We start from the raw sequence: 25,023 nt of genomic DNA, 5'->3' as shown, positions 1-25,023 counted from the left end.
TTTTTTTTCTTCTATGGTCCCCGTTATATTTCATATTTTATTACATATTTTAGGTTGGTTTGTTCTGTCTTCCTCAGAGATTTGTAGGAAGCTCTTATTGTGAAAAGAGCTTCTGCAGTGACCTAATACCGTTTGACGAGGCGTAATCTGACAGTATGCACGTACACACACATACAAGTACTGCTTGTTTATTCAATTCCTCTGGAGCTTAAACGTCAATTTGGTCAGTCAAAAAATCCTCAAGTGAAAATCTTTAAAGAGTTCCAAGTAGAAATGAAACCGGAAATGACGACATCAAATGTCGTCATGCCAATCGCGTCTCTTCCGTCTGCGCTTCCTCCTGCTCATTTTCTGCGCCTTCGTGGACAAACATGGAGAAAATCCACACACCACAGAAACAACAACAACACCACCACAACAAGCAAAGCACGAAGGTCGAGACGGTCGCAGGTCTGTACACACACGCGAACGCGCGCACACGCACGAGCCATGTCTTTTTTTTGTCTCATCACAAGCTGTAAGTTGACGTGCCTTCATACTTGATGGACACCCGTGACTCTTTGCAGACGGGCGGCGTGTCGCTCCACGAGACGTTCCCGAGGAAGAACAAGGACCTGCTCAGGTGAAGGAGGAGGATGGGGATGACGTCACGACGTGCAGCGTTGCAGTGAAGCCACAAATCCATCGTCGCGTTGACGGTCAGTTGCATGACCTCACACTCATGCCACCACTGTTGAAGTAAAAAGAACACACTTGTTGATCGACTTCTTCCTTTTATTTATTGACTAGTTGAGCACACATGTAGGAACTAACAAACAAATGCATGTATCAATGTACACAGACATACTTACCCACTCACAAACCCACATCCTTATAAACATATACTGATAAAAACACACACTTAAACAAGTTGACTGAAAAACACGGGTATACAAACTAGCACGCACTTACAAAAGCACTCATACTAACAAATTGTCGTTTCATCATTTTTTAATAATGTCATGTCATCATATATTGTATCATAATATATTCATGTCAAGCAGGTACCTGGAGTAAACCTGCCTCCCTCTTCGCAGACGTGCAGCATGTCGGCCGACGAGATATTTCTGCGGAGGAGAGCGGCTCGTTTCTTGAGCAGGAAGCCGATTCTTTCGTCAAAGAAGAGGAGGACGAGGATGACTTCACCTTCAAAGTCAAGACCGAAATTGGACTCAGTGACAGTGACGGTGAGGATGGATTACATGACTTCATTGACCTCACTTACCTGACTGACCCATAGGGCTGGGAGTAGATCAAAATGTTTTTCGATACCGATGCCTTCGCTTCGATGCCTGTTCCCGAAAAATACTTTTTTATACCAATTTTATAAGATCCATTACATAAAACTTGAGTTTAATTTTTAAGTAAATTCCCACGTAAAGCTTGCATAAAAAAATAAACTCTAGTGCAAACAATTGACATAAAAATCTTATATTCACTGACCTTTAACTTTTTTCTTTAGATAAATTTACATGTCGGCTTTCTTGGGACACAGACAAGCCCGGATGTGGCTGATGGTTTCCTCAACAGTAGTAAAAATAAAACTGCTCTAAGCTACTGGTTCCTAAGTTTGATAGCATCACATTAGAATCACACTGATATTGACCCTGTGATGCACATAGTCGCATAGGCAAAATAAAAATACCAGTTGATATCCCAGACTGTAGTTTGTAACCCTTAGAATAAGGCGACTCCAGTGGTGAAGACTTTAAATCAGGCTGCTCGAACGTTCACTGTTGGGCTTGAATGCCGAGAGGAGGATGGCTGCGGACCGCTCTTCGTGCAACCTTCTGCTCTTAAATTGATTCAGTACAGGTCAGGTGCTTCAACAAATGACTTGTTTTGCTAGTCTTGGCAATGATTAACTCTATGCATATGTAGGATCGTGCATCAGAATCACAACACACCGATGCAAGAGAGCATTACTTAGATATACAGGTACATGCCCTGGGGTGGTGCACAGCTAAATTACGGCCATTTGTTAACTCACAGTGATAACACTCATGCCATCCCAGTGATAGATCGATATATATATATATATATATATATATACAGTATATATACACACGTAAACCCGTCTGTAAACCTTCAAGTCAATCACCCGCAGAATTGGTAAGTCTTGATCGAGTGATTAAAGTTCAACTAAATGGTAGAATGCGTAATTAACTAAGTAAGTAATGGTTGTTTCTAAAGCGCCTTTCTAGACCAGGGTCACAAAGCGCTTTAACAATCAATAACAATACACAAGACACATAATATCAGAATATCTTGTTTAGCATTACTATGTCCACTCTGTTGTGATTTGTCAAGCATGGACTACTAAGGGTCATCAATCCCAGTAGTCTCTGGGCCTCTCGTTCTGCAAGAACTTTATTCAATTTGTTGAGGGACTTACTGCATCTTGGAGGGGCAGACTTCAACATGCGAGTAAGTCATGAGAGTTTGGTTTTCACATTTGTTGCCCTTTAAGCTCTGGGTAGCTAAACTTGAAACCGAAAGACGAAGGATGCTTTGATACTCTCTGTACTATTAAAGCATCTTCGGTCAGTGCCTCTAAAGGCCGAACCTCGATACCCAGCCCTACTCACTTGATGGACGACTCAATTGACTAATGACCTACACTACTGACTTACCTGATGACTCGCATCACTCACTCAACTGATGACTCACACCACTGACTCAACTGACGACTCACAGGCTTGTTTTCTTCAGCTGATTTTTTTTTTTACTTTCCTCAGATACGCAGCATATGGACGTCAGTGGACAAGATATTCCTGCAGAAAAGTGCAGCTCAGATGTTGACCAGGAATCAGGTGTTCACATCAAAGAGGAAGAGGAGGAGGAAGTACCAGTGACTGTGGTTATAGTGAAAAGCGAAGATGAGGATGATGAAGCTTCATCCTCGCTGCTAACTGAGAGATTAGCCGACTGTGGAGGACCTGAATCACAATTCCTCCCTGACCATCTGGGGTCAGACACAGATGACAGCGAGGACTGGAGGGAGACCAGGAAGCAGTCTGGACCAGCTTCTCGACGGAGCACCTTTGACCGTTGCTTCTGCACATGCTCACAGTGTGGTCGAAACTTTCGCTTCAAGTCAGGTTTGACTCAACACCAGAAGAGCTGCCGGGGCCAGAAACCCATTTGCTGCCCCGTGTGTGGTCGACACTTCAGTCGACCGGAGTACCTGAAGAAACACATGGTAGTTCACACCGGGGAGAAACCTTTCAACTGCTCCGTGTGTGGGAAGAGTTTCACATGGAGGGAGCACCTTAAAAGACACCTGAGAGCGCACACTGGGGAAAAACCCTTCCAGTGTTCCGATTGTGGTAAGAACTTCAGGCTAAGCGGATGTCTGAAGATCCACAAAAGGACTCATACTGGAGAGAGACCATTTAGCTGTCCAGACTGTGGAAAAGGCTTCACTTCCAGAGTGTACCTCAAGCGACACGTTATATCTCACTCTGCAGAAAGAATTTTCAGTTGCTCCATGTGTGCAAAGTCTTTCACCTCTCGAGCGAATCTAAACCGACACATGGTGTGTCACTCTGGCGTGAAGGCCAACTGCTGTACTATCTGTGGGAAAAGTTACAACCAGAAAGGCTCTTTGAAGAAACACATGTTGGCACATGCTGGTGTGAAACCAGTCAGTTGCTCTGTGTGTGGAAAGGAACTAATGCAGGACGAGTCATTGAAGATTCACATGAGAATTCACACTGGAGAGAAACCATTTAACTGCTCTGAGTGTGGGAAGGCCTTCATTCGTAAAGGATCTTTGACGGCTCACATGGTCACTCACAGTAACCAGAAGTCATTCAGCTGCACGGTGTGCGAAAAGAGTTTTTTCCGGAAAGGCTCTCTGAAAGTCCACATGAGGACTCACTCAGGAGAGAAACCGTTCAGTTGCCCGATTTGTGAGAAAAGTTTCAGCGTGAAGGGAACTTTAAAGAAACACATGAGGGTACACACTGGAGACAAACCATTTACCTGCTCGATCTGTGGCACGTCTTTTGCTCAAGACACGTCTCTAAAGAAACACATGAGGACGCACACTGGAGAGAAACCGTTTCAGTGCTCCATCTGTGGAAAGTGTGTAACACATAATGGCGCGCTGAAACTTCACATGAGGTCGCACACTGGAGAGAAACCGTTTTGCTGCCTGATCTGCCAAAAAAGCTTTTTTCGTAGAGGAACATTGAACGTCCACATGAGGATCCATAGCGAAGAGAAGCGAAACTGCTGCTTGGTATGCGGGAAGAGTTTCAATCAGGAGGAGTCTCTGACCAAACACATGAGAATGCACACTGGAGAGAAACCGTTTAGCTGCTCTGTCTGTGGAAAAAGTTACCCCTTTGAAGGTTACCTGAGAAAACACCTAAAGATGCACCAGGAGGCCCAGAAAATGTCATGTTTGTCGAGCACTTTAGATCTGAAACTTGCACATTGAGGTGACACTAGTGAGTTGCTCTGTGTAGTGTAAATAATGTGTGTTATTTAAAGTATGTTTTTGATCTCTTGTTGTTTGCACAAGAAATCAGAGACACCAGTGGGGTCCACAATCCTGGACCAGCAGGTCTTTAGAACGGAGAAGATGATGGGCAGATGGACAAATTGACTTTGAGATTAACGGAAATTTGTGAAGTCTTATCATTCATTCATGCCTGCATGTGTTGACCAAGTGTTAATAAATCTGTGTCCAGACTCTTTCTGCTTTTTTCGCAATTTATGTGCCACCATGACTCTCTTGTCCAACTTTAGCTGATTGTCATCCTGTGTCCTTCAGAACTTGTAATTGAAGCAGTGTCTTTTTCAAGCCCCTGGGTAAATATAGAAACCTGAGGTTGTGACTTCTTAGTGCTGGCACGTGGCATTCTGTGTGTGAGTATGAGTTTGTTTTTTGTATATTTTTCTGTATTAGAACATGTATGTCCAATGTTTTTGTATTTTTTTGTTGTTCTGTTGTATGTGTGTTTAAGTATCTGTTGTTTTTGTGTACAGTATTTATTTTTGTTTGTGGTCACTTGAGACCAGCTTGATGTGAGCCTGAACTGGATTGCTCATTTGCTGCCACGTGTGAAATACAGAAAATATAATGTGACAGAGGAAGGTAACACACTTACTTCCAACGTGACAGGTAAAGTTAACATGCTTGTCCTATTTTTAATGTGAGAGAGACGGACGGAAAGACGGACAGACACAGAGTGCTTGTCCTATTTTTAATGAGAAGGGACGGACAGTTGGGTGGTGCAGGCGTTGGATCAGTGGTACCGTTGAATCGTCAAAAGTGTGTATTGCTGTTGTAGCTCTGTGGGAATCTACTGGTTGCTGTGGATCTTCCAGCTATTTTTATTGTCTGAGCTGCTGACGGATCATGATCTGCAGAGCGAGGTAACACACCCATATGACGAGGTTGTGTGGTTAAAGTGCATGAAAGTGTTTTTGTTTAACTGACTACCAGCGTCTTCATCTCTAGAACTCTCTATTGGAGTAGTTGTACACCACATCTGGACCACTCACTCTGAGTCTTCACACCAAGTGAAACACAAGTTATGTTGTGTGGTTGAAACTACACACTAGATTCACACCTGCTAAGAGCCTTATGGTAAGTGAAAGCATTACTCATCACTAAATCCTGGGAGTCTTGAGTTTGGGAACATGAGTTATATATTGTTTTTTTTGTTGATTTATTGACCTGCTGACCTTTAGATAAGCTCTCAGCCGCGGATACTCGCAGATAATTTGACTGCTTCATGACGGCTGGAGCGGTGGAGGAGAGGCGGAAATATGGTGGGAAGGAGGACTCGGAGAAAGAGGCGGTTCAGAGGAATCACAACATCACCACCACTTTAAGCACCATCGTGGTCCAGGCTGATCGGTCGCTGATTGTCCTTTCAGTTCTACAGGTACGTCCGCTCACCTGTTTGTGACAAAATATTTGTCAGTGGACACGTCGGATGACCTCTCTGACCTTCACCATCACTTAATGGGTTGGTGCTTTACGGCAAATCCAGAATAGCACACATCCAAGGACACAACGGAAATAACACACAAGTACACATGCTGATCCTCTAATACCTATATTTTGTGCATGTGTATGAATCTGCGTGTCGGTATTTGTGAATTCTGAAGTAGTTGTATAACATTATCACAATATTAGTGTTTTTTTTGTTTGTTTTTTTTAGAGTGGTGACCTGATTCACCTCCAGCTGGTTCATGTTCATCCTGGTCTGTGTGAGATTGGGTCCAACCGAGAGGACAATCTAATCCTGATCCAGGACCACAAGCAGCTGATTGACAAACTCAAGGTACTAAATACATGATCTGTCTCATGTACCTCGGTGTCCCTGTTACTTCCCACAGAAACTTTCTCTAACTTCCATTTCAGAAACACGAGCAATCTGTTCTCATGGCTGTGAAAGAGCAGAAGCGGCGCAGGAAGCTCGTAGTCAGACAGGAAGTGTTAGTAGCCATGGAGGCTTCAGTCAGAGAAGGCTGGCTACTGCTTCTTCAGCTATTGGACATACGAGGAGAACTTCTGAGGCTTGCAGAAGAGTTTTACCGTCTTACCACAGAGGTGCTCAGTATGACTGCATGTCTGGAATTGTATAATCATGTAAAAAATGTAATTGTTAGTGTTTAACAGTTTGTGATTGTGTAATTGTGTGACTAGAATGAACATCGTTTATTTTTTGCTGTTTGTTTCTTGTTTGTCTGTTGTTTACGACTACAGTTTAGGAGCAGCTTAGAGCAAGCCGAGTGTCTGGAGGATGGTAGTGTGCTGATGTTGGACTCTGTGCACAGAGGTCAGTACAAGGGACATCGCGCGCTGTGCCGCAAGTAACCAAGTCTAGTGTGCAGGTCTGTTGGAGACCTCTCTGCAGCTATTGACCAGTAGCAGCATCCTACTTCAGAAGCTAAGACAGATGCAGCTCATCGAGGACCTCCAGAGGAAAGGAGGAGTACTACAGGAGGTGGAGCAAGAGGTGAGTCAAAACTTGGCACTTTGGAATAATATTGGAACATAAAAGTGTTGCGACCTGTGTTTTGACTTTACAAGGATGACACAGAAGAAATCTCTCATATAGGTTCTTGATCAAATCGTTTTGTTTCAGCTGACTAATCCAAGTTCACAGTCGCTCAAGCGACCCCCCAGTTATACCTGTACTGTTGGGAAGCTCGAGCAGCTGATGGAGACGCTGCAGGACCAAAGGAGGGCGGTGGACCGACGTCTCCAGCTGCAGATCAAGCAAGCATGGAAGAACTCGCTAGCGCCCTGTCCACATGGTCCTGAAGATGAAGACAGTCCTGAAGACATAGTTGGTTCTCGAGACAAAATAATTCTAGAAAATGCAGCTTTTCCTGAAGATGGACAGAGTAGAGTGAACGGTTCTGGAAATGAGGACAGTCAAAAACATGAAGATGGTTTTGAAGATGAAGACAGTCCTGAACACATTGACGCTTTTGAAGATGAAGAGGGTTCTAGGGATGAAGATGGTTCTAAAGATGTAGTCGATTCTGAAGACGAACTCAGTTCTGAAGATAAGGACAGTCCTGAAGACATAGATTCTTCTGAAGATGAAGATGAAGATGGTTCTGAGGAGGAAGATGGTTCTAAAAACATAGTCTGGTCTGTATACAAAGTCGGTTCTATAGATGTAGACCGTCCTAAAGACATAGACGCTTCTGAAGATGAAGATGGTTCTGAGGAGGAAGATGGTTCTAAAGATGTAGTCGACTCTGAGGATGAACTCAGTTCTGAAGATAAGGACAGTCCTAAAGACACAGATGCTTCTGAATATGAAGATGGTTCTGAGGAGGAAGATTGTTTTAAAGACGTAGTCTGCTCTGAAGACAAAGCCGGTTCTGAAGATGAAGACCGCCCTAAAGACATAGACGCTTCTGAAGATGAAGATGGTTCTGAGGAGGAAGATGGTTCTAAAGATGTAGTCTGCTCTGAAGACGAAGACGGTTCTGAAGATGAAGACAGTTCTGAGGACATAGATGATTCTGAAGATGAAGATGGTTCTGGGGATGAAGATGGTTCTAAAGATGTAGTCAACTCTGAAGACAAACTCAGTTCTGAAGATAAGGACAGTCCAAAAGACATAGATGCTTCTGAGGATGACGATGGTTCTGAAGAGGAAGATGGTTCTAAAGACGTAGTCTGCTCTGAAGACAAAGCCGGTTCTGAAGATGAAGATGGTTCTGAGGAGGAAGATGGTTCTAAAGATGTAGTCTGCTCTGAAGACGAAGACGGTTCTGAAGATGAAGACAGTTCTGAGGACATAGATGATTCTGAAGATGAAGATGGTTCTAGGGATGAAGATGGTTCTAAAGATGTAGTCAACTCTGAAGACAAACTCAGTTCTGAAGATAAGGACAGTCCTAAAGACATAGATGCTTCTGAGGATGACAATGGTTCTGAGGAGGAAGATGGTTCTAAAGACATAGTCTGCTCTGAAGACAAAACCGGTTTTGAGGAGGAAAATTGTTCTAAAGACGTAGTCTGCTCTGAAGACAAAGCCTGTTCTGAAGATGAAGACAGTCCTAAAGACATAGACGCTTCTGAAGATGAAGATGGTTCTGTGGAGGAAGATGGTTCTAAAGATGTAGTCTGCTCTGAAGACGAAGATGGTTCTGAAGATGAAGACAGTTCTGAGGACATAGATGATTCTGAAGATGAAGATGGTTCTAGGGATGAAGATGGTTCTAAAGATGTAGTCAACTCTGTAGACAAACTCAGTTCTGAAGATAAGGACAGTCCTAAAGACATAGATGCTTCTGAGGATGAAGATGGTTCTGAGGAGGAAGATGGTTCTAAAGACGTAGTCTGCTCTGAAGACAAAGTAGGTTCTATAGATGTAGACAGTCCTAAAGACGTAGACGCTTCTGAAGATGGTTCTGAGGGGCAAGATGGTTCAAGAGACATGGTCTGCTCTGAAGACAAAGCTGGTTCTGAAGATGAAGCCAGTCCTAAAGACATAGACGCTTCTGAAGATGAAGATGGTTCTGAGGAGAAAGATGATTCCAAAGGGAAAGTCTGCTCTGGATTAGAGGAGAGTCTAGGGCTGCACTTCTACACAACCTCATTGGACCCTTCAGTATTGGCAAACCCTCACTGTGACTTGCTGGAGACAGAAAAATGGCGGGGAACACACTGTCAAAAGCATATGCTGGACTGGAACTCTTCGGAGTCTGTAACATTGATGCCTGGGCTGACGTCTAGTTCCAGGAGAAACGCAGATCTGCACAGAGAACCGGCACAGTACAGATACATGGGTTCAGGCCAGACCAGGATCTTGTCCACAAAATTTAGACAGGCAAAGAGTGGAAGAGATCATTGGGGACCTAGCTCAGGGGTAACAAAAAACACCCAACCTGGATTGGCCCTCAGGCCCAGGCGGAGAAGTTTGGAGCAGACCGACACTCAGTGGAGCTCCATGTTGGACTCCAGACCAGATCTAGGGAGCACTCAGCCCCCCTTGACCTCAGAGATGGGGGAAGATCTGCAGCCTGAGTTAAACTCTTATCTGAAGACTGGAAGAGACAGCAGGACATGTTTAGCACAGAAAACCTGTTCAGTCAGGACATCCACATCTGAGCACCCGACGGAGCCTGAAACAGGGTTAAATGAGTCCGAGGAACACCCAACATCCAGAGACCTTGGACTGATCTCAGAGGGCATCACTGAATTTTTGATAGAAATACCCAGACTATCATCTGTATCTGAGGTGGATCTGAAGTCCACAGAAGACTTAAGGTTTTCACAAGAAGAGCATGCCAGTGACCAGACTGGAGCTCAGCAAGGATGCTTAAAACCTCTTTTGCTAGATGCCAAGTATGCTGATCCAGATAGGATGACTTCAGGTGATAGACGGAGCAAAGATCCCTGGTGAGTCATGTGTCCCTTCACGCTCTGACAGCATCCTGGTTGTGACGTCTTCTGGTTGGCAGGGAGGAGCAGAGGATCATGGGTAATCCCTGCATGCCAGAGCAGAGTGGAGAAGAAGAAGGGAAGCAAGAGCTTGTCTCCTCCTCTGAATACCTGTACGACAAGGTAGAGCTGAGGGTCATGCAATGTACTATAGCTCTTAAACAGGAGGATTCCTGGAGCAACATTTGACTGCACTTAACAAACACTCGCACATTAATAAACAAACACACATGTGCACACATTAACGTATAGTCTGGTTGTCCTCATCTAGGTCTTGGTTGTATTAGAAAGTAGACCTGGAAGCTTCTCTTTGAGCTGTAATGACGTTGTGGGTGCGTTGTGGTTTTTATGTAGCACCATGTTGAGCTCAAAGTGTACTTGTGTGATGGCAGGCGCAGGAGCGGGTTGGAAAGGCGATTGGCAGCCATAGTTTGCCGCAGGAGACTTTGGTGAGAGACACATCAAGGAGAGTCCACACAGCCCTCCACCAGGGACTCAGTGTGATTAAGTTGGTCACGAAGGTAAGAAGATTCGACGTAGTCCTATTCAGGACTGACTGATGGTTTTAGCCAGAGGCGTCCAACCTGAACGTCCCGGCAGGGGTGGGTACAGTGGGGGAGCGGACGCTTGAATGGCTCAACACGACAAGAGAAGAAATGCTAAGTCTGCAAAGAAGAAATCACGGTCTGAGCAGTATCTGGTGGTCCAGGAGGGTTAACAGGGTGAGCCAGACTAGCCTAGGTCATGAGACTGTCGTCAACAAAAACATTATTTTCTTTTCTCAGACTCTGGAGGACCTGAAGTCTGTGTCTGAGCTCTTGGACTCGTGCACGCTCATGGATCTGGGTTCTGAGACGCAGACCTCCATGCTTCAGCAGCACTTTCTAAGAGCTGGACCACTTTTCTCTGTGAGGAGGTCAGATCCACTTAAGCAGAACATCCACATCAATGAAGCTTTCTTGTCTGTAGAAACTGTCGGCTGAAGTGGAGCAGGTGCTGAAGGACTGCAGGAGTTTGAGGGGCATCCAGGAACAGACAGAGGACCCAGAGAGGGAAGAGAAAAATGGACTTGAATCCAAGCTGCTCCAGCATCATCGTACAGTGAGGTGGAAAATCCAGCAGTGTGAAGAGATACTTCAGATGAGCAGAAGGTTTCATCGCTCAGCCACACAGGTGGGTCGGGAACTATTTTCCAGATGATCACTTCTGTGAAGGTGTTTATTCTGGTGTCCGTGAACATCACCCTCCATCCATCCATCTTCATCCAGTAGGTTTGCCAGATTTCTACAGAGCCTTTCGGGGAAAAAAACGTTCTAAAGCACATCAGGTTTAAATGTATAGTGGAGAAAACACCCAATCTGGCAAAACGAGTGTTACGCATAACCACTCACATCAAAATCTTTCATTTTTCCGCGGTTCTTTCACCTCTACTTTCAAAAAGAAAGCTGTTAGTCTGCACCATGATAGCAGTATATCCAAAAAAAGAAACATGAACTAGTTCATTTTTGGAGTGGTGAACTTATTAACGTTTTGATAATTATCCATTTAAAATTGGTGATCTAAACTTTGAACTTGTTTACATAAAAATCAAACTTTCCCAATGTAGAACTTGAATATTGTTGAGACTTAATGTTAATCATCTCCTGTTGCATGTCTGCCAGCTGGATCAGCTCCTGCAGATTGATGCTGCTCTGGTGGTTTCTGGTTCATCTGGCTACTGTGGAACTGAGGAAATACAGAGTTGTCTCAAACAGCAGCAGCAAATGCAGCATCTCCTCGATGATATGTCCTCATTGAAGAGGGACATCATCTCAGCCGTCTCCAACAATGTGAGATCTCCACGTGTACCTACCCTTCCAAAACTCACTGTGTGTTTATGTTTCCCCTCTGCCTGTCCTTGTGTTCCAGGACTGGGCTGGCTTCAGGCTGAACAAGCTGGATACACGTCTGACGTCCCTGGACACTGCTTATGTCTGCTGGTTAAAGGAGGCAACCAATTGTGAACAGGAGCAGCAACAACAGATAACTCAACTGATCGACAGTGACATTGTGCAGGTGAGTTCGGGTGTCCCAGATTGTTTGTGACCTTGGGCGGGGGGGTGAAAGGGGGCTGTGATTTTCTGAAAGATATGTTGTTTTCTGAGGTCCACTCCTTGGACTGGGCCAGAAGGACAACTGTGGACGTATAATTACCATACCTCTGGAGAATCGTTAAAAATTGTGCTGGTCTCCACACTGACCCTGCACTGGAGTCAGCTGTTCAGACCAAAAATACATAGACACCCAGGGTATTTCCAAAGCTGTTGCCGTCAATCACTCTATCACTCTATCACTCTTACCGTAAACAGCTGAAGAGTCCTGCAGCCCAGGATACACGCACTTTAGTCATCCTGGGACAGACCTCAGCTGAAATCCCCAGATGGAGCCAGGAAGTAGTCTGACACAGAATCCTGATTAGCCAGGATCTCTAGGCAGCAGGGCCATAGCATCTGTTCTGAGACGACAGAGTGAGACTAGGGACGACAATGAGGATGAGAGATGAGAGTGAGAAAAGACTGAAGACTTCTCAGGTGATCCGAGAAAAATATTTTAAATGTTTTTTAGAGATAGATAATAAGGCCATCATCGCAAAGAAAAATTTGAGTTTATTTTAGCTGCTGTGATCAGAGACTGAACCTGCAGCTGTTCCTGCCGTCACTCCTGTCTGCTACATTTAGGACCTTTAAAAATAACCATAACCCTGAGACTGGTGGACCGGTCCGCAAACTCCTTCAACATCTGATTGCAAAACACAACACAAGAATCATGATGCTGCACTCATCATCGTTATTCCGGTGGTTCTGATGGGTCAGGTACTCTCACTGTTATTTGTGATTCAGCTGCAACACTCATTGGCTGAGTTGAAGAAGAGATTCATCAACATGAAGGTGAAGGAGATGAAGAGCAGCAGGAGTGAGAAGGAGGTCTGGAACCAGCTACAGCAGCTGCAGGTGTACGAGGAGAAACTGCAGGTATGACTTCCACCTCAAGGACTCAAGTGATTCACACCAAGTGATTGAGCTGCATGTATGTCTCTGTCAGGTGCTGAGGCGCCGCCTGCAGGGCGCAGGCATGAAGGAAAGCAGCGTGACACGTGATGTGGAAGATGCCTTGAACCAACTGCAAAGGCAGGCGGGGGAGCTGGAGAGGAACATTCGCAGACACAGAACTGCAGTGGACATGACGGATCAACTGCAGAGAGCTGTCTTACATGCAGGTCCGTCGTAAGTCTGTAACGTTAGTCACATCTCATCTGACCTATTGTTTTTTTTAGGAGCTCAAGAAGATTGCAAACACACAGATGTCCACCCGCCCATTGGAGAACCGAATGAGAAGCTGTTGGGCTCACTCAAGGTGACTCGCATACACTCACTCACAACCTTCATCATCATCATCTTCTTCCTATTCCTCCTGTTCATCATCATCTTGATTATCATCTCAGTCGCAGCCAGAGAAAAAAGAGCAGAGTAAGGAGCAGCAGGAGAATGAGAAGGAAAGATGGAAGAGAAGGATGGGGCAGCAGGACAACAGAGGACTTGAGGAGGCTGAAGATAAGGTGAGACACTACAGAGAACCATAACCAATCTTTAGTTGTGCAGAGACTTCAAGTCTTTTACGAGTGTGACGTTGCAGCAGGAGCAAAAGGAGACCGGAAACACCCCAGAGCTGCCTGCTGACAGAGGTCGAACGTTTGGCTGCAGGAAACCTCCTTTACACAAGAGCATAGAGGCAGAGAAGGGGGAGGCTAAAACTAGGTATGAGTTCAGTTTTGATGTCCAGACACGCACTCTGCAAACCCCAGAGTTAATCTCTCACAATATTGTGACTACTCTGTGATGATCCAGTCCTAGCACATTCTGTACCTTCTGACTACCTTCTCACACAACACTCTTCTCATCAAGACCCCCTTAAGACCTTCATGTATCCTATCTACTCTCCAACAGCCACAAGCTTCTTTCCTTCTCCCATGTCTACAGTCTGTCCTGCTCTCCGGTCATCGCGGACTGTCAAAGGTTTCACGTCGCCACAGAGCTGCAGGTGACTCCCACTCATAGTTTTCACGAAAAGAGTGGTTTTGAGGGACCGATACTTAGACAGGTCAGTGGGTTCCTCAGCTAAAAGGCTCCAGTGGCCTCACATGTTCTCTCAGCAGGCATCAGTAGGAGACCTGTTGGAGCTCCAGGAGCAGGGAGTGATGTTGGATGACTCTCAATCCAGCGACGAATACGAATGCGTGTCACCAGACGACATTTCCCTTCCACCATTGGCAGAAACACCGGAGTCACTGGTCCAGTTGGACATGGATGAGGGAGACTGCTGCAGTAGTCATCGCGAACACGGTCCATTTAAGATCAGCAGGTCCGCAGCTGCTCTTCGAGACCAAACAGGCTCCAGACTCGCGAAGAGGACCAGGTCCGAGAACTTCTACATATTACCCATAAGTCACACCACTGACTCCTCTCTTGTTACAGATTTTTCTCAGAGTCCAGTTCACTTCTTCAGAGTTCACCATCGTTTCTGTGGAGTACCTTTCCTACTCTTCCAGGGTCTTCATCGGCTGACAAGACTATAACTCCAACTCGTCAAGACCTTACAGACCCCAGGATTCATCCTATGATCTCTGGGTCCAGGTCCCTGATCCCTGGAGCAGTAGACTCCAAAAATGAGATGAACCAGAGCAGCAGTGAGACACAAACTACTTTTCTGTCCTGCATCCGACTATCTCAGCAGATTTACCAGTCCAGACAGCGTTCCTGCATCCTTGTGAGAGAGAACAGATTCCCTCTTAACCAAACTTCTTCACAGTCGGAAGGACATGAAAGACCTGATGAGTCTGGGTCCAGTATTATCCCTCAACACGTGGGTCATGAAGGATTCATCACTGACACACACCCTAGTCCAGTTGAGAACAGAACAAACACTGAGACCAGATTAAGTTTCCCTATTAAAGGGGAACTGCTGTCACAGCATAAAGACCTGTCTCAGGATGAAGACCTGAAACAGGGTGAAAAACTGTCTCAGAGTGATGCGGTTTGTCTATTTGCCAATAGCCGCCTCCATGAGGAGGACAACTCTCACACTAGTTCTGAGCTCCAAGACCAGAACATGACTGTGTCCAAAGGTGACCTCAACAGTAACCGGACCACATTACTTGCAGAGATTGTCAGGAAAGAGGGCAGTTGTCTCCAGATGAATGACAATTATAATTTTTGTGACCCTCATGAATCACAAACCCCTCCATTACACAGTGGAGAGAAGACACAGCCATGTTTGCATGACCCTACCATTGTTCTTCGCAGCTCTTTCCCACTCTCTGATGCTTCTCCCCCTGATTCACATGGCCGAGCTTTTGCTGAGTCAGCTAACCTGCATGTCCCTCTACTGTCACAACAGCCACTAAATCCAGGTGAAGACATCTGTATACCTGTGACTGTTCGTGAGGAAATCAGACTCACCACCCAGATCCAAGGTCCTGCTGTGGCTGCTCTGCCTCAGAGAAAGTACTGCAAATCTGGTCAACCACGTCTCACCAGGCCTGTGTCTTGTGCTGCTGTCATGGAGGGATCTCCAGTGGAGCTGGAGGTGGAGGTGACCGGAGAGACAGCGCCCACACTCACCTGGTGGGTAGTCTACAACCAGATGTGACACACACACACTAACAGCTGTGACCCTCCTGCATGAGCACCTGCTATGTGTGAACACACTGTTCAATAAAGTCTCATCTTATCTCCACATGTAGCAGCTTCTTCCAGGCTTTACACTTAAGACCACCACATACATTTAGTTTTACAGATCCCAGAAAGCCAACTAATGGCAAGGTTTGTCCAGGGACCATATCTGCATGTTCTAGAGAGACCTTCCCTCTACTCTCAAGTCCAGGAGCTGACACCTCATCTCTCCTATCAGGTCTTCCAACAGGTTCCAGGTCAGTCAGGATGATAATGATGCTTGTTTGGACTTTTCAAGTCGTGACTAGCCAGTTCTGACTCAAAATGCCAACTTCAGAGTCGTCACAACATCTGGACGAGGAAGAAAATGGAGGATTGATGCCTAGTCCAACATTTGAAAATCATGTGGTGTTCACATAAACACAATCTGTCTCTGTCTTTCCTCACTTACCGACTGAGCATCCGGTCTATAGAGCGGCTGTCAGAAACACAGGATATCTGACATGTGTCATCGTGGTTGCTTTAGGTGTGGAGGCCTGGTGAAGCCAGAAGAGGACATCAGCTGTGAAGATGCGCTGCGAGTTGACCTTGAAGAAGAGGACAAAGGTATCTGGCTGGTGGCCGAAGTGTGTGAAATCATCGGTGAGGACTGGCTGATGTGGTATGGGATGGTTTGTTTCCTGCTGTGGCTCCTCTGCCTCCTCATTCTGTGACCCCTGACTGTAGACACTTTGTCAACTGGCCGTGATCATTTTTACCTCAGGATGTTGTAGGATAACAACCTGGATTCCTGTACCTGTACACTGTCTCTCACCATGTCTGTTGTTTTATTGAATGCATACATCTCTGAATGCTTTCCTATTTGACTCTGGGGCAGCATCTAGTGGAGAGTGGAGGGACACGCAGGGATTTTGTGTTAAAGACAAAACAATGTTCATCACTCAATAAAAACATATTTTCTCATCCTCCTTTGACATGTTTATTTTAATAAAATCTCCACTTTTCTTGGTCTGAAAATACAGCAATGCTAACGGATGCTGTTTACCCATCCGTCTTATAACATTGATGCTAATAGCTAATAATAACCTTAGCTTTATTGATGCTAACATAAAATGCTTACCTCAAATACTTCACCAGTGAGGCTAATATCTCAAGAACTATTTATTTGTGCAGGTTTTTTCTTTATTATCTTAGGGCTGCAATGTTTCTTACTGTGTTGACTTGACGTTTTTAATTTTCTTGTATTTTAATTGTGTATTTGTTCTGTTGTTTTGTGACCATAGCCTGCGAAAGGTGCTTTACAAATATAAATCACTCACTTACTTATTGACAGATAATGTTGACCTTCATTTCTCAACTATAGATACTTGCAAGTAATGCCAACCTTCTAACCTTTATTATAGATGCTAACACGTAAAGCGAACTTTCTAGCCTTCGATGGTGACGCTAATAGGTAATGCTACCTTCTGTCCGTCACAACTATGCTTAAAGCTAATGCTAAACTGTTAGCCCCGCCAGTGACTCTATCAGATAATGCTAACCTAAAACCCTTAAAGCAACTCTGCGATTTGAAGTCGAGCGACACCAGTGGACTAAAGTGGTAGTGTTTAGCCCGACGGGAGACCACATTTCCCATGAGCACTCGCTAAACGTTGCAAAACTTACCATGTCCCCGTTTGCAGCAGTTGGATGAATTTCCTGTTTCCAGACTTCCATTGGCTGAATAAAAGATGGAAATCGATGAGGTAAGGAATCAGATTGTGGATAATGAAATATGATATGCGTTATGACTTTTACAGTGAAAATAAAAATCACACAAAACACCTCAAGTCAAGGTATATGAGTCATTTAACTAGTTTCAAGTTGATGTGTCATCATAAGTTTTGTAAAAATATTTTAGTACAAAAATATTGAGGTACCAAAACTACCCAGAGCTGCTTTAACTATGGATGCTCACAGGTAATGCTAACGGACTTCTCTCCACCATAACAGGTAACGCTAACCTTTTACCTTTTATTGTTAAACATAACAGGTAACGCTTAAAAAAAAGAAGCAAGTAAGAATAGTAAAGAAAGTTATGTCATCATAAAATGAATGCTGACTATGGCAAACCACTTTATTAACATTTCATGTAAAAGAAACTGATGGGAAAATAACTTTTTCCTCTAAATATGATGTCAATAATTTCGATGGGCAAGAAATCTTCATAAAAGTAAAAACGAAAAAATCATAAACGAAAAAAGTATCTATATATATTTAGAGTTAATACAATAATAAACACAATATTAAATTGTAATCTGTCGTAAATAATGTCTGTGTTTTACTCTGATCTCTTGAGGGCCGCATGAATACAGTCAAAGGGCCACATGTGGTCCCCGGGCTGCACTTTGCCCAGGTGTGTTATAGACACTAACAGGAAATTCTTTACTTTACTTTAATTTCTTTAAACTCATGAAGAGAATGACACCCTATTTTAGAGTAGTCTTACTCAATTATTCCAGAAAAGCTCAAAGTGGGCCCAAGTTGTTGTTCTAACTACAGTACAAAGTTTAATAACCAAGTCTCTAACTCACAAAAACTCAGACATGTTCTAGATTAAATAGTGAACCCTGATGTAAGAACTCAACCATAATGCAGGACACCAGCTGATGTTCTGATCTATGTTTATATATGTAGATGTGTCTTGACCAAGAGTGGTTGTTCTCATTGTATAACAGGACAATAAAAAGCATATATGTCAACTATAAGGCCTCAACTATTAATTATGCGTTGCCTGCAAGTATTTTATGATGAGAGTTGAAATTTTAAATGTCAGCAAACCTGTGCACACCATACAGATGAGCTCCTGTGTCACAAAAGCTTGAATTTGTCTTGAAACCCATAAAACCTCTTGTTATGTCTGAAGCATTGTGTGGTGAAGTCTGACAAAAAGTTCTGCTGATTTCATCTGTGATGTCGCATCAACAGCTGATGTGCCCCCTCTCCTTCCCTTCAAATGGGCTGGCCCAGGGCGAGACCCTCCCCGCCTATGTCACGGTGGTATATGACCCCCCACCCAACAGCCACCCTCTCTGAGCAGTGTCAGCGTTCCCAGCCTGGACGCCTCGGCTGGTGGAACGGTGCTCCGGTTTCTAGGATTCAGAACTTCACTTTGGATTTTTTGGAACTTAATTTCTGGACGATAAAGATCTGTGACTACAGCCCAGAGGGGGCTCCTTCGGCTCCTTGCGCTCTCAAGTAAGTGTCCCCGAGACTTTCCTATGCTGACTGGTATGTGGGCTGCTAACTACTTGAACCTGCCTGATAGGACCCTATATATTTCGGGGTTCATACGGGCTGTTGTTGGGTGACTGTCCCAGAATAGATTAGTGCTTCAATAGACCTGATGGCTTTTTAAGGAAATCATGAGTGGGGACTATCAGTTGCCCCTGCACATGGTGACTGTCAATCAAGCTGAGGTGTCATGCCTGGGGGGTGAGGGGGTGTTATTTTTAGAACCCAGACATAGATAAACCCTGAGCCCCTTCCTGCAGCCCCCTCGCTACATGACTCAGGGGGGTGTCAACACCCCAGGAGTGCCCACAACAGCTGTGTCTATTAATACCACTAACGCTTGGAAGACGAAGATCTTGGACTCACTCCTGCTACTGGAGAGTTAAACCCTGTTTGTCTTTAACACCTAATCACTCATTCACATATCTGGAGTGTCCTTATGTTAAAGTGAGACGATTTTGAGGGGAAAATATGTTTAAGTCAGAAGAAGTTGAGGTCAGATGTTGAGATGAGATGGTGTTAAGATATTGTTCCTGTCTTATTTTTTCACCTTCTCCATCTGATCTGTAACTATATTACATGTTGTGAAGATGGCAGGCTGCATCCTCAGGGTGTTAAGTGGAAACAACACTGTATTCAGTAGAAACATAACTTTGTTCAGTATATACTGTACATTAGAGTGTTCAGTACAGGCATCAGTGTTTAGTAGCAGTGTGTATTGAAAATAATCGATACACAAACATCAATAAAATTGATTTTGATACATTGCAATACTACAGAAAACAATGTTATATTTGTAGTATTGCCCCGATATATTTGTAGTATTGCTCGGACAAACAAACATCCAAACATCTTCTTTAAAAGCTGCTGGAGCCAACTTTATACTTCCGTCATCAGTAATCTCAGGGATCTTGCAGGATATTATTTTTCCTTTAGTTGAGGAGATTATAATGACTGCTGCCATCTAGCGTCTAGAAGTTCAACTGCAATACAAAACAGTTAAGATTTTAAATACTGATTTTTTTTTTATTATTCACACCTTATTTAGAATCTGAATCAGAAAACTTTTGTTGACATTGGAATTTTTTGTGGTGACAACATAAAATAAATATATATACATCATAGTGAAAGTATCTTGACTTTCTATTCTATGTTAATCTTTGTATCCTTTGTCTTTGTTATTTGTCTTTGATCTATGTTCTTTATCTTTAGAATTAGATTGTGTTATAATGTACTTCCTTTTTATTTCTCTTTGTTCTATTTCTTATTTTTATGTTTATGAATAATTGTCTGTATTGCTGTGTCTAATTGAAAAAACAATTTCAAATAAATAAAAGTTCTACCTAACCTAGCCTATATAAATAATGAAAAAATAATTAATGACTAAATGTAAAGGAAAAAGAAAAACAACCAATTTAAATAAACAATATTTATGATCCAGACAGAAGATGAGAGGGGTCGGATCATATTGAGCGTGCAGGCAGGATAGAAGCTTAACGTGAAAATGTAGATATAAATAAACATGATTTGAAGACAATAGACTATATATATATATATATATATACATATGTTTTTAAAAACATCAATCAATAGAGAATTAGCGTTATTATTAATATGTTTTAACTAGACCCCTCATTGTGTTTAGCAGAGACATCCGTGTTCAGTGGTGATCAGCTCCTCGAGCAACGTCATCTTTTTTGCTGTTTCCTGTCGTTAATTCCTGTTCAAAGTGGAGCACCTCCTGGTCTAAATACACCTTGGGTTTTATGGACTTTGAACTCGAGTCAAAAACCTTCCCGCAATAATTGGTTGGTGTTTAAGAGAATTGGCTCATCTAGGGTGCAGTGTTCAAGGGTCAGTTTCACATAATTAGGGCACACAAAAACTTGTGAAGGTCATTATGTTTCATCATACATTTTAATTAAGTGGGCCCTTGATGCTGCTGTGTCGGACCATATAGAATCCACAAGATTCTGCAAGACCTGGTGTATAAGTCAGGTCAATAGGTCAGGTTTTCAGCTCTAACACTAACATGACTCTAACATATGCTTTGTCCCTGGCAGGGTGCCTCGTCATGTCCACACAGGCGCCATCGTTCACACAGCCGCTGCAGAGCGTCGTAGCACTAGAGGGTAGTGCTGCGACGTTCCAGGCTCAAGTTAGTGGTGAGTTCAGCATCTGATGAGACGGACTCCATTAGCAATAGCCTTCTCTCCATGGGGGTTACAGATGATATTCCTCTGCCTCTCCAGGGTCTCCGGTACCGGAAGTCAGCTGGTTCCGTGATGGCCAGGTTCTTTCTGCCACAGCTCTACCAGGCATTCAGATCTCGTTCAGCGAAGGCCGCGCTGTTCTGAAGATCGCCGCTGTGACACCAGCCCATAGTGGCAGGTTCTCTGTCAGAGCCACCAATGGAGCTGGGCAAGCCACCAGCACCGCTGAGCTCCTCGTTACAGGTAGGATGTGAAAAAGGTGTTAACATGTGATTATGTTTGAATACAGAATTATATATTGACCCTTGTCGACCAGATCCAATTGATCCAGTTAACGATGTAAGCAGTTAATGAACTGGAGCATTGATGTTGGTCTGTCATATATTAGCATAACTGAATTTAAATCCATCTTTTACTGCGTATCCAAGGTTGGGTAGTGGCAGCAGCCAGACAAAGAGACTCTTGTGTGTCCCCAGAAACCTCTTCCAGCTCTTCTCCAGGAACACCAAGGTGTTTCCAGGATAAGTGGGAGACATAGTCCCTCCAATTGGTATATTAGCCCCCCCAAAAAAGGTGCCCAAGCCACCTCAACTAGCTTTTCTCCAAGTGGAGGAGCAGCATTTCTACGTTGAGTCTCTTGACTCCTTTTTTCCTTGACCTTGTACAGATAAAAATAAAATAATAGATGGACCAGATTTAATGGAGAGCTTTGTCTTTTGGCTCAGCTCTTTCATCACAATGACAGGAAATGACCTATGACTGATCTGTCTGTCTATTTCACAATATTTTACCTCACTTAACAAGAACACAAGGTACTTGAACAGCTGAATCTAAAGCCTGGATGAGAATCATAAAATGTGTTTTTAGTGTGGTAACACCACCTGTTTCGAATTTGAGTTTGGGTATTGAGAAGGCCACTGATGTTTAAGAATTCATAACGAAAGCTTTTCAACTGGTTGGTAGGGAGCTGAGCCGATGATAACACTGAAATAGACGCAGCTGTTGCAGCATAACTTTCCTTAAGTGGAACTTTAGGAGATTAAAACTGGGTCCTCTGTCTAAGGCAGGAGGGTTTGTTAATCCTTCTGCAGCTGAAAATAACTCAGAACTGGCAACTCATCACTAACAAATATTTCCTTCAATGGTGCAGGACATGATATACTTAAAGAGAGTAAAACACGCATTGTTGTGACATGTTTTACAGAGTGAGCAGATTCTAATTTCAAAATCATTTATATGCAGTTTTGAAACATGATGGGGGCGTTACCCTGTTTGTTAGGGTGATATTTCTTATTGAACGCCAATTAACAACTGACTTCTGTAATCTGTGTCTGTGCAGTTGAGACAGCACCCCCTAGCTTCCTTCAGAGACTTCAGAGCTCCACAGTGAGACAAGGCAGCCAGGTACGCATGGATGTCCGGGTCACTGGGATCCCTGGTCCTGTGGTGAAGTTCTACAGAGAAGGAGCAGAGATCCAGAGCTCTACAGACTTCAGGATCCTGCAGGAAGGGGAGCTCTACAGTTTGATGATTGCAGAGGCGTTCCCGGAGGATTCTGGAACATATTCTGTCACCGCCACCAACAGCAGTGGGCGTGCCACGTGCACCGCTGAGCTGCTGGTTCAAGGTCAGTTTCTCTGTATGGTTGTCACAGGAGAATCTGCTTCTCACCCACAATTGCTACGTCCACAGGTGAAGAAGCCGTACCTGTCAAGAAAACCAAGACTGTTGTTGCCCTGTCCCAGACCCAGACCAGAGCGGAGCGGGTGAGTGAAGGACCAGGCATAGAGAACTTTCTCCTCAAATGTTGAGCTTCAATCAATGTGGACAGTTGACACCACTTCAGTAATTTCATTAGTGTTTTACTTTTCCACAAACAGACGTTGGAGGCAAGCTTCAAGACTTCTAGCATGATGGAGGTGCAGGTGGAAAGTGGGATGATGACTCAGCATTTGGCTCATAAAACTCCCCCAAGGGTACCCCCAAAACCCACCTCCATGTCTCCGCCTTCCTTTATATCCAAGGTGACAGGCGGACGCCAGCAGTCCCCATCTCCTGTCAGACATGTCAAGGGGCCCACACCCGCACCTGTCAGGTGAGCGCTTGTACTGGATTGTCACGAGAAACTTTTCAAATGTCATATATTGAGTGAAGAGAACCTGCTCCTCTTTATAGCACACTAGTTGTATCTGCCTGCTGCAGGCTAGTACTGGCTCAAGGGCCACGTGAGGCCAGACAGTTAATGGCTTATGACTCGATCTCCAACTCGCATGTCTTTCTGTTGACCAATCCTCTTTCTGTCTGTTAGCTTACTTAATTTTCCTTGGCTCAGTGTTAATTGTTGGTTTTATATAGACTTCAACTTAATATCCTGCATCCATAGATCTGTGTCTCCATCCAGCCGTTTCTCAGTCTCTCCCATCAGACCAGTAAAATCTCCCATCATCACCAGGAAGCAGGTGAGCACGCCTTGCTGTCTTACCCTGTCGGTTGCTGTCTTTCTGACATTTGTTCTTGTGGATAGATGTCCGCCTCAGCAGATGTGTTGCCTCCCTGGAAGCAGGGTGACCTGCTGGCAGAGGCCAGCTTTAGCAGCATGGCCAGCATGGCCAGCATCACCAGCGTTAGCAGTGCCACCCAGCTGCACATGGAGAAACACTGGGAGCAGCATGTGACTGCGACCAAAGAGGTGAGTTCATTTATGTCATGATGACTTTCCGAAGTAGGTGGAGGGAAGGTTCCAAAACACCTAATTTGCTTGATCAAACTCCAATGTCTGTCTGGGGGGTGCAAATCCCCAGATGGGAGCTCAATAAGGCCCCTGAGACAATCCTGGACCAGATTAACTTGATCAGAGGTAGTGACACACTTAACTCACAGCGTATCAACACACGCATTCTTCATGAGCTGTCGGAAGTCTGCACAGCTCTGGGCCTAAAACAAATGTATTAGATTGTAGCCTTACAGTTTTGGCGCCTGTTTCCTAACTTCAGGAGGAAGAACAAGTCATTCGCCTTGTTCGTGATCAATGGATCACCTCATGTTAAATGAAAGAATCATCTCACTACAAATGAATAAATCACCTCATGAAGTTAATTACTCCAATTACTTGGAGTTGAGTTTGTTCTGAGCTCTCGCTATATCTCTAGGAGGAGGGCGGGAAAAAAGCCGAAGCGGTCGCCACTGTGGTGGCTGCACTTGACCTTGCTCGGGTTCGTCAGCCAACACTCAATGAGAGTGTCCAGGAAGCTGTTGAGGTTGAAGCTGCACTGCCACTAGTCACAGAGGAACGTGGTCGTACCACTGAAACCTGTTCCGAAGCGCGCTCTGTCAAGGTGTCACAGGTCTTATTTCACTGACATCACAGTCTCTCCTCACTGTGTCAACACGTAATCACTCGCCATTTGTTGGTCACTTCAGATTCAGAAAACAGATGCTCGAGTTCAACATTTCACAGTTTCTAAGGTTACTGTTCCTGAAGCTGAACGTTGCCGTGAGGTAAGAGACAGAGTTTTTTTCTGCCATAATCGGCGATCCATCATCACCTTTAACAGTCATCACCTTTGACGTTCAGCAGTGCTTCACAACAGAGTCAGCATCTTAACAAGCACCTGCAGCATCACAACAGCTGCAGAGGAATCCATGTCTTACCACTCACAAAGTAAATACAGGGCCCCCATTTCATATAATCCTCAGCTCTTGAGTGCTGCTAACTCTGTCTGAACTCAAGTTACCAGCCTGCATTAGAACTCTGTTCAATGGTCCCAATGACCCAGCACAGTAACAAGCTCTTTGCCTGCCCTCTACCTATCCCCATACCACCAGTGGTTGGTTGTGGCAGACATATTTCCATCAT

General features: G+C 44.3%; 3 protein-coding genes across 4 annotated transcripts; all 3 read left to right on the top strand.

Annotated features, from left to right (window-relative positions):
* Positions 1-319: 319 nt before the first annotated feature.
* LOC148068499 (uncharacterized) lies at positions 320-4,743 on the top strand. Of its 2 annotated transcripts, none has more exons than XM_087804803.1 (4): positions 320-450; positions 567-698; positions 1,077-1,226; positions 2,778-4,743. In XM_087804803.1, the coding sequence occupies exons 1-4, from the start codon at positions 372-374 to the stop codon at positions 4,484-4,486; spliced, it is 2,070 nt and encodes a 689-aa protein (XP_087660929.1). In that variant the 5' UTR covers positions 320-371; the 3' UTR covers positions 4,487-4,743. The 2 variants fall into 2 exon arrangements, with proteins under 2 accessions (XP_087660929.1, XP_087660928.1); XM_087804802.1 differs by having other exon boundaries at positions 1,044-1,226.
* Positions 4,744-5,329: 586 nt separating this feature from the next.
* Positions 5,330-16,489, top strand: LOC148068498 (uncharacterized). Its single transcript, XM_087804631.1, has 27 exons — positions 5,330-5,427; positions 5,513-5,641; positions 5,746-5,942; positions 6,222-6,344; positions 6,425-6,613; positions 6,770-6,842; positions 6,898-7,022; positions 7,152-8,367; positions 8,599-9,931; positions 9,994-10,096; positions 10,366-10,494; positions 10,543-10,695; positions 10,759-10,881; positions 10,943-11,146; positions 11,635-11,802; positions 11,882-12,028; positions 12,853-12,984; positions 13,055-13,229; positions 13,287-13,366; positions 13,455-13,568; positions 13,646-13,767; positions 13,957-14,110; positions 14,163-14,425; positions 14,644-14,776; positions 14,819-15,633; positions 15,920-15,938; positions 16,155-16,489. Exons 3-27 carry the CDS (start codon positions 5,790-5,792, stop codon positions 16,392-16,394), a joined length of 6,486 nt encoding a protein of 2,161 aa, XP_087660757.1. The 5' UTR covers positions 5,330-5,427; positions 5,513-5,641; positions 5,746-5,789; the 3' UTR covers positions 16,395-16,489.
* A 2,419-nt stretch (positions 16,490-18,908) lies between these two features.
* Positions 18,909-24,951, top strand: LOC148068497 (titin-like). The gene is made up of 11 exons (XM_087804630.1): positions 18,909-18,918; positions 21,018-21,119; positions 21,207-21,410; positions 22,507-22,794; positions 22,860-22,933; positions 23,048-23,262; positions 23,551-23,626; positions 23,692-23,856; positions 24,317-24,511; positions 24,588-24,665; positions 24,898-24,951. The coding sequence occupies exons 2-11, from the start codon at positions 21,029-21,031 to the stop codon at positions 24,949-24,951; spliced, it is 1,440 nt and encodes a 479-aa protein (XP_087660756.1). The 5' UTR covers positions 18,909-18,918; positions 21,018-21,028.
* Positions 24,952-25,023: the final 72 nt, after the last annotated feature.

Source organism: Callionymus lyra, chromosome 12 (assembly GCF_982586985.1).
Source record: "Callionymus lyra chromosome 12, fCalLyr1.hap1.1, whole genome shotgun sequence".
NCBI classification, from domain to species: domain Eukaryota; kingdom Metazoa; phylum Chordata; class Actinopteri; order Syngnathiformes; family Callionymidae; genus Callionymus; species Callionymus lyra.
This window is presented reverse-complemented; position numbering and strand designations above follow the sequence as displayed.

Excerpts from the sequence above, each read along its gene's own strand:
- LOC148068497 (XM_087804630.1), top strand. The coding sequence starts at position 21,029 with ATGTCCACACAGGCGCCATCGTTCACACAGCCGCTGCAGAGCGTCGTA. Across the intron at positions 22,795-22,859 it reads CGCTGAGCTGCTGGTTCAAG|GTGAAGAAGCCGTACCTGTC; the intron begins GTCAGTTTCTCT and ends CTACGTCCACAG. Across the intron at positions 24,666-24,897 it reads AAGCTGAACGTTGCCGTGAG|TTACCAGCCTGCATTAGAAC; the intron begins GTAAGAGACAGA and ends TCTGAACTCAAG.
- LOC148068499 (XM_087804802.1), top strand. The coding sequence starts at position 372 with ATGGAGAAAATCCACACACCACAGAAACAACAACAACACCACCACAAC. Across the intron at positions 451-566 it reads GAAGGTCGAGACGGTCGCAG|ACGGGCGGCGTGTCGCTCCA; the intron begins GTCTGTACACAC and ends GACTCTTTGCAG. Across the intron at positions 699-1,043 it reads AATCCATCGTCGCGTTGACG|GTACCTGGAGTAAACCTGCC; the intron begins GTCAGTTGCATG and ends CATGTCAAGCAG.
- LOC148068498 (XM_087804631.1), top strand. The coding sequence starts at position 5,790 with ATGACGGCTGGAGCGGTGGAGGAGAGGCGGAAATATGGTGGGAAGGAG. Across the intron at positions 10,097-10,365 it reads CTGAATACCTGTACGACAAG|GCGCAGGAGCGGGTTGGAAA; the intron begins GTAGAGCTGAGG and ends GTGTGATGGCAG. Across the intron at positions 12,985-13,054 it reads TGTACGAGGAGAAACTGCAG|GTGCTGAGGCGCCGCCTGCA; the intron begins GTATGACTTCCA and ends TGTCTCTGTCAG.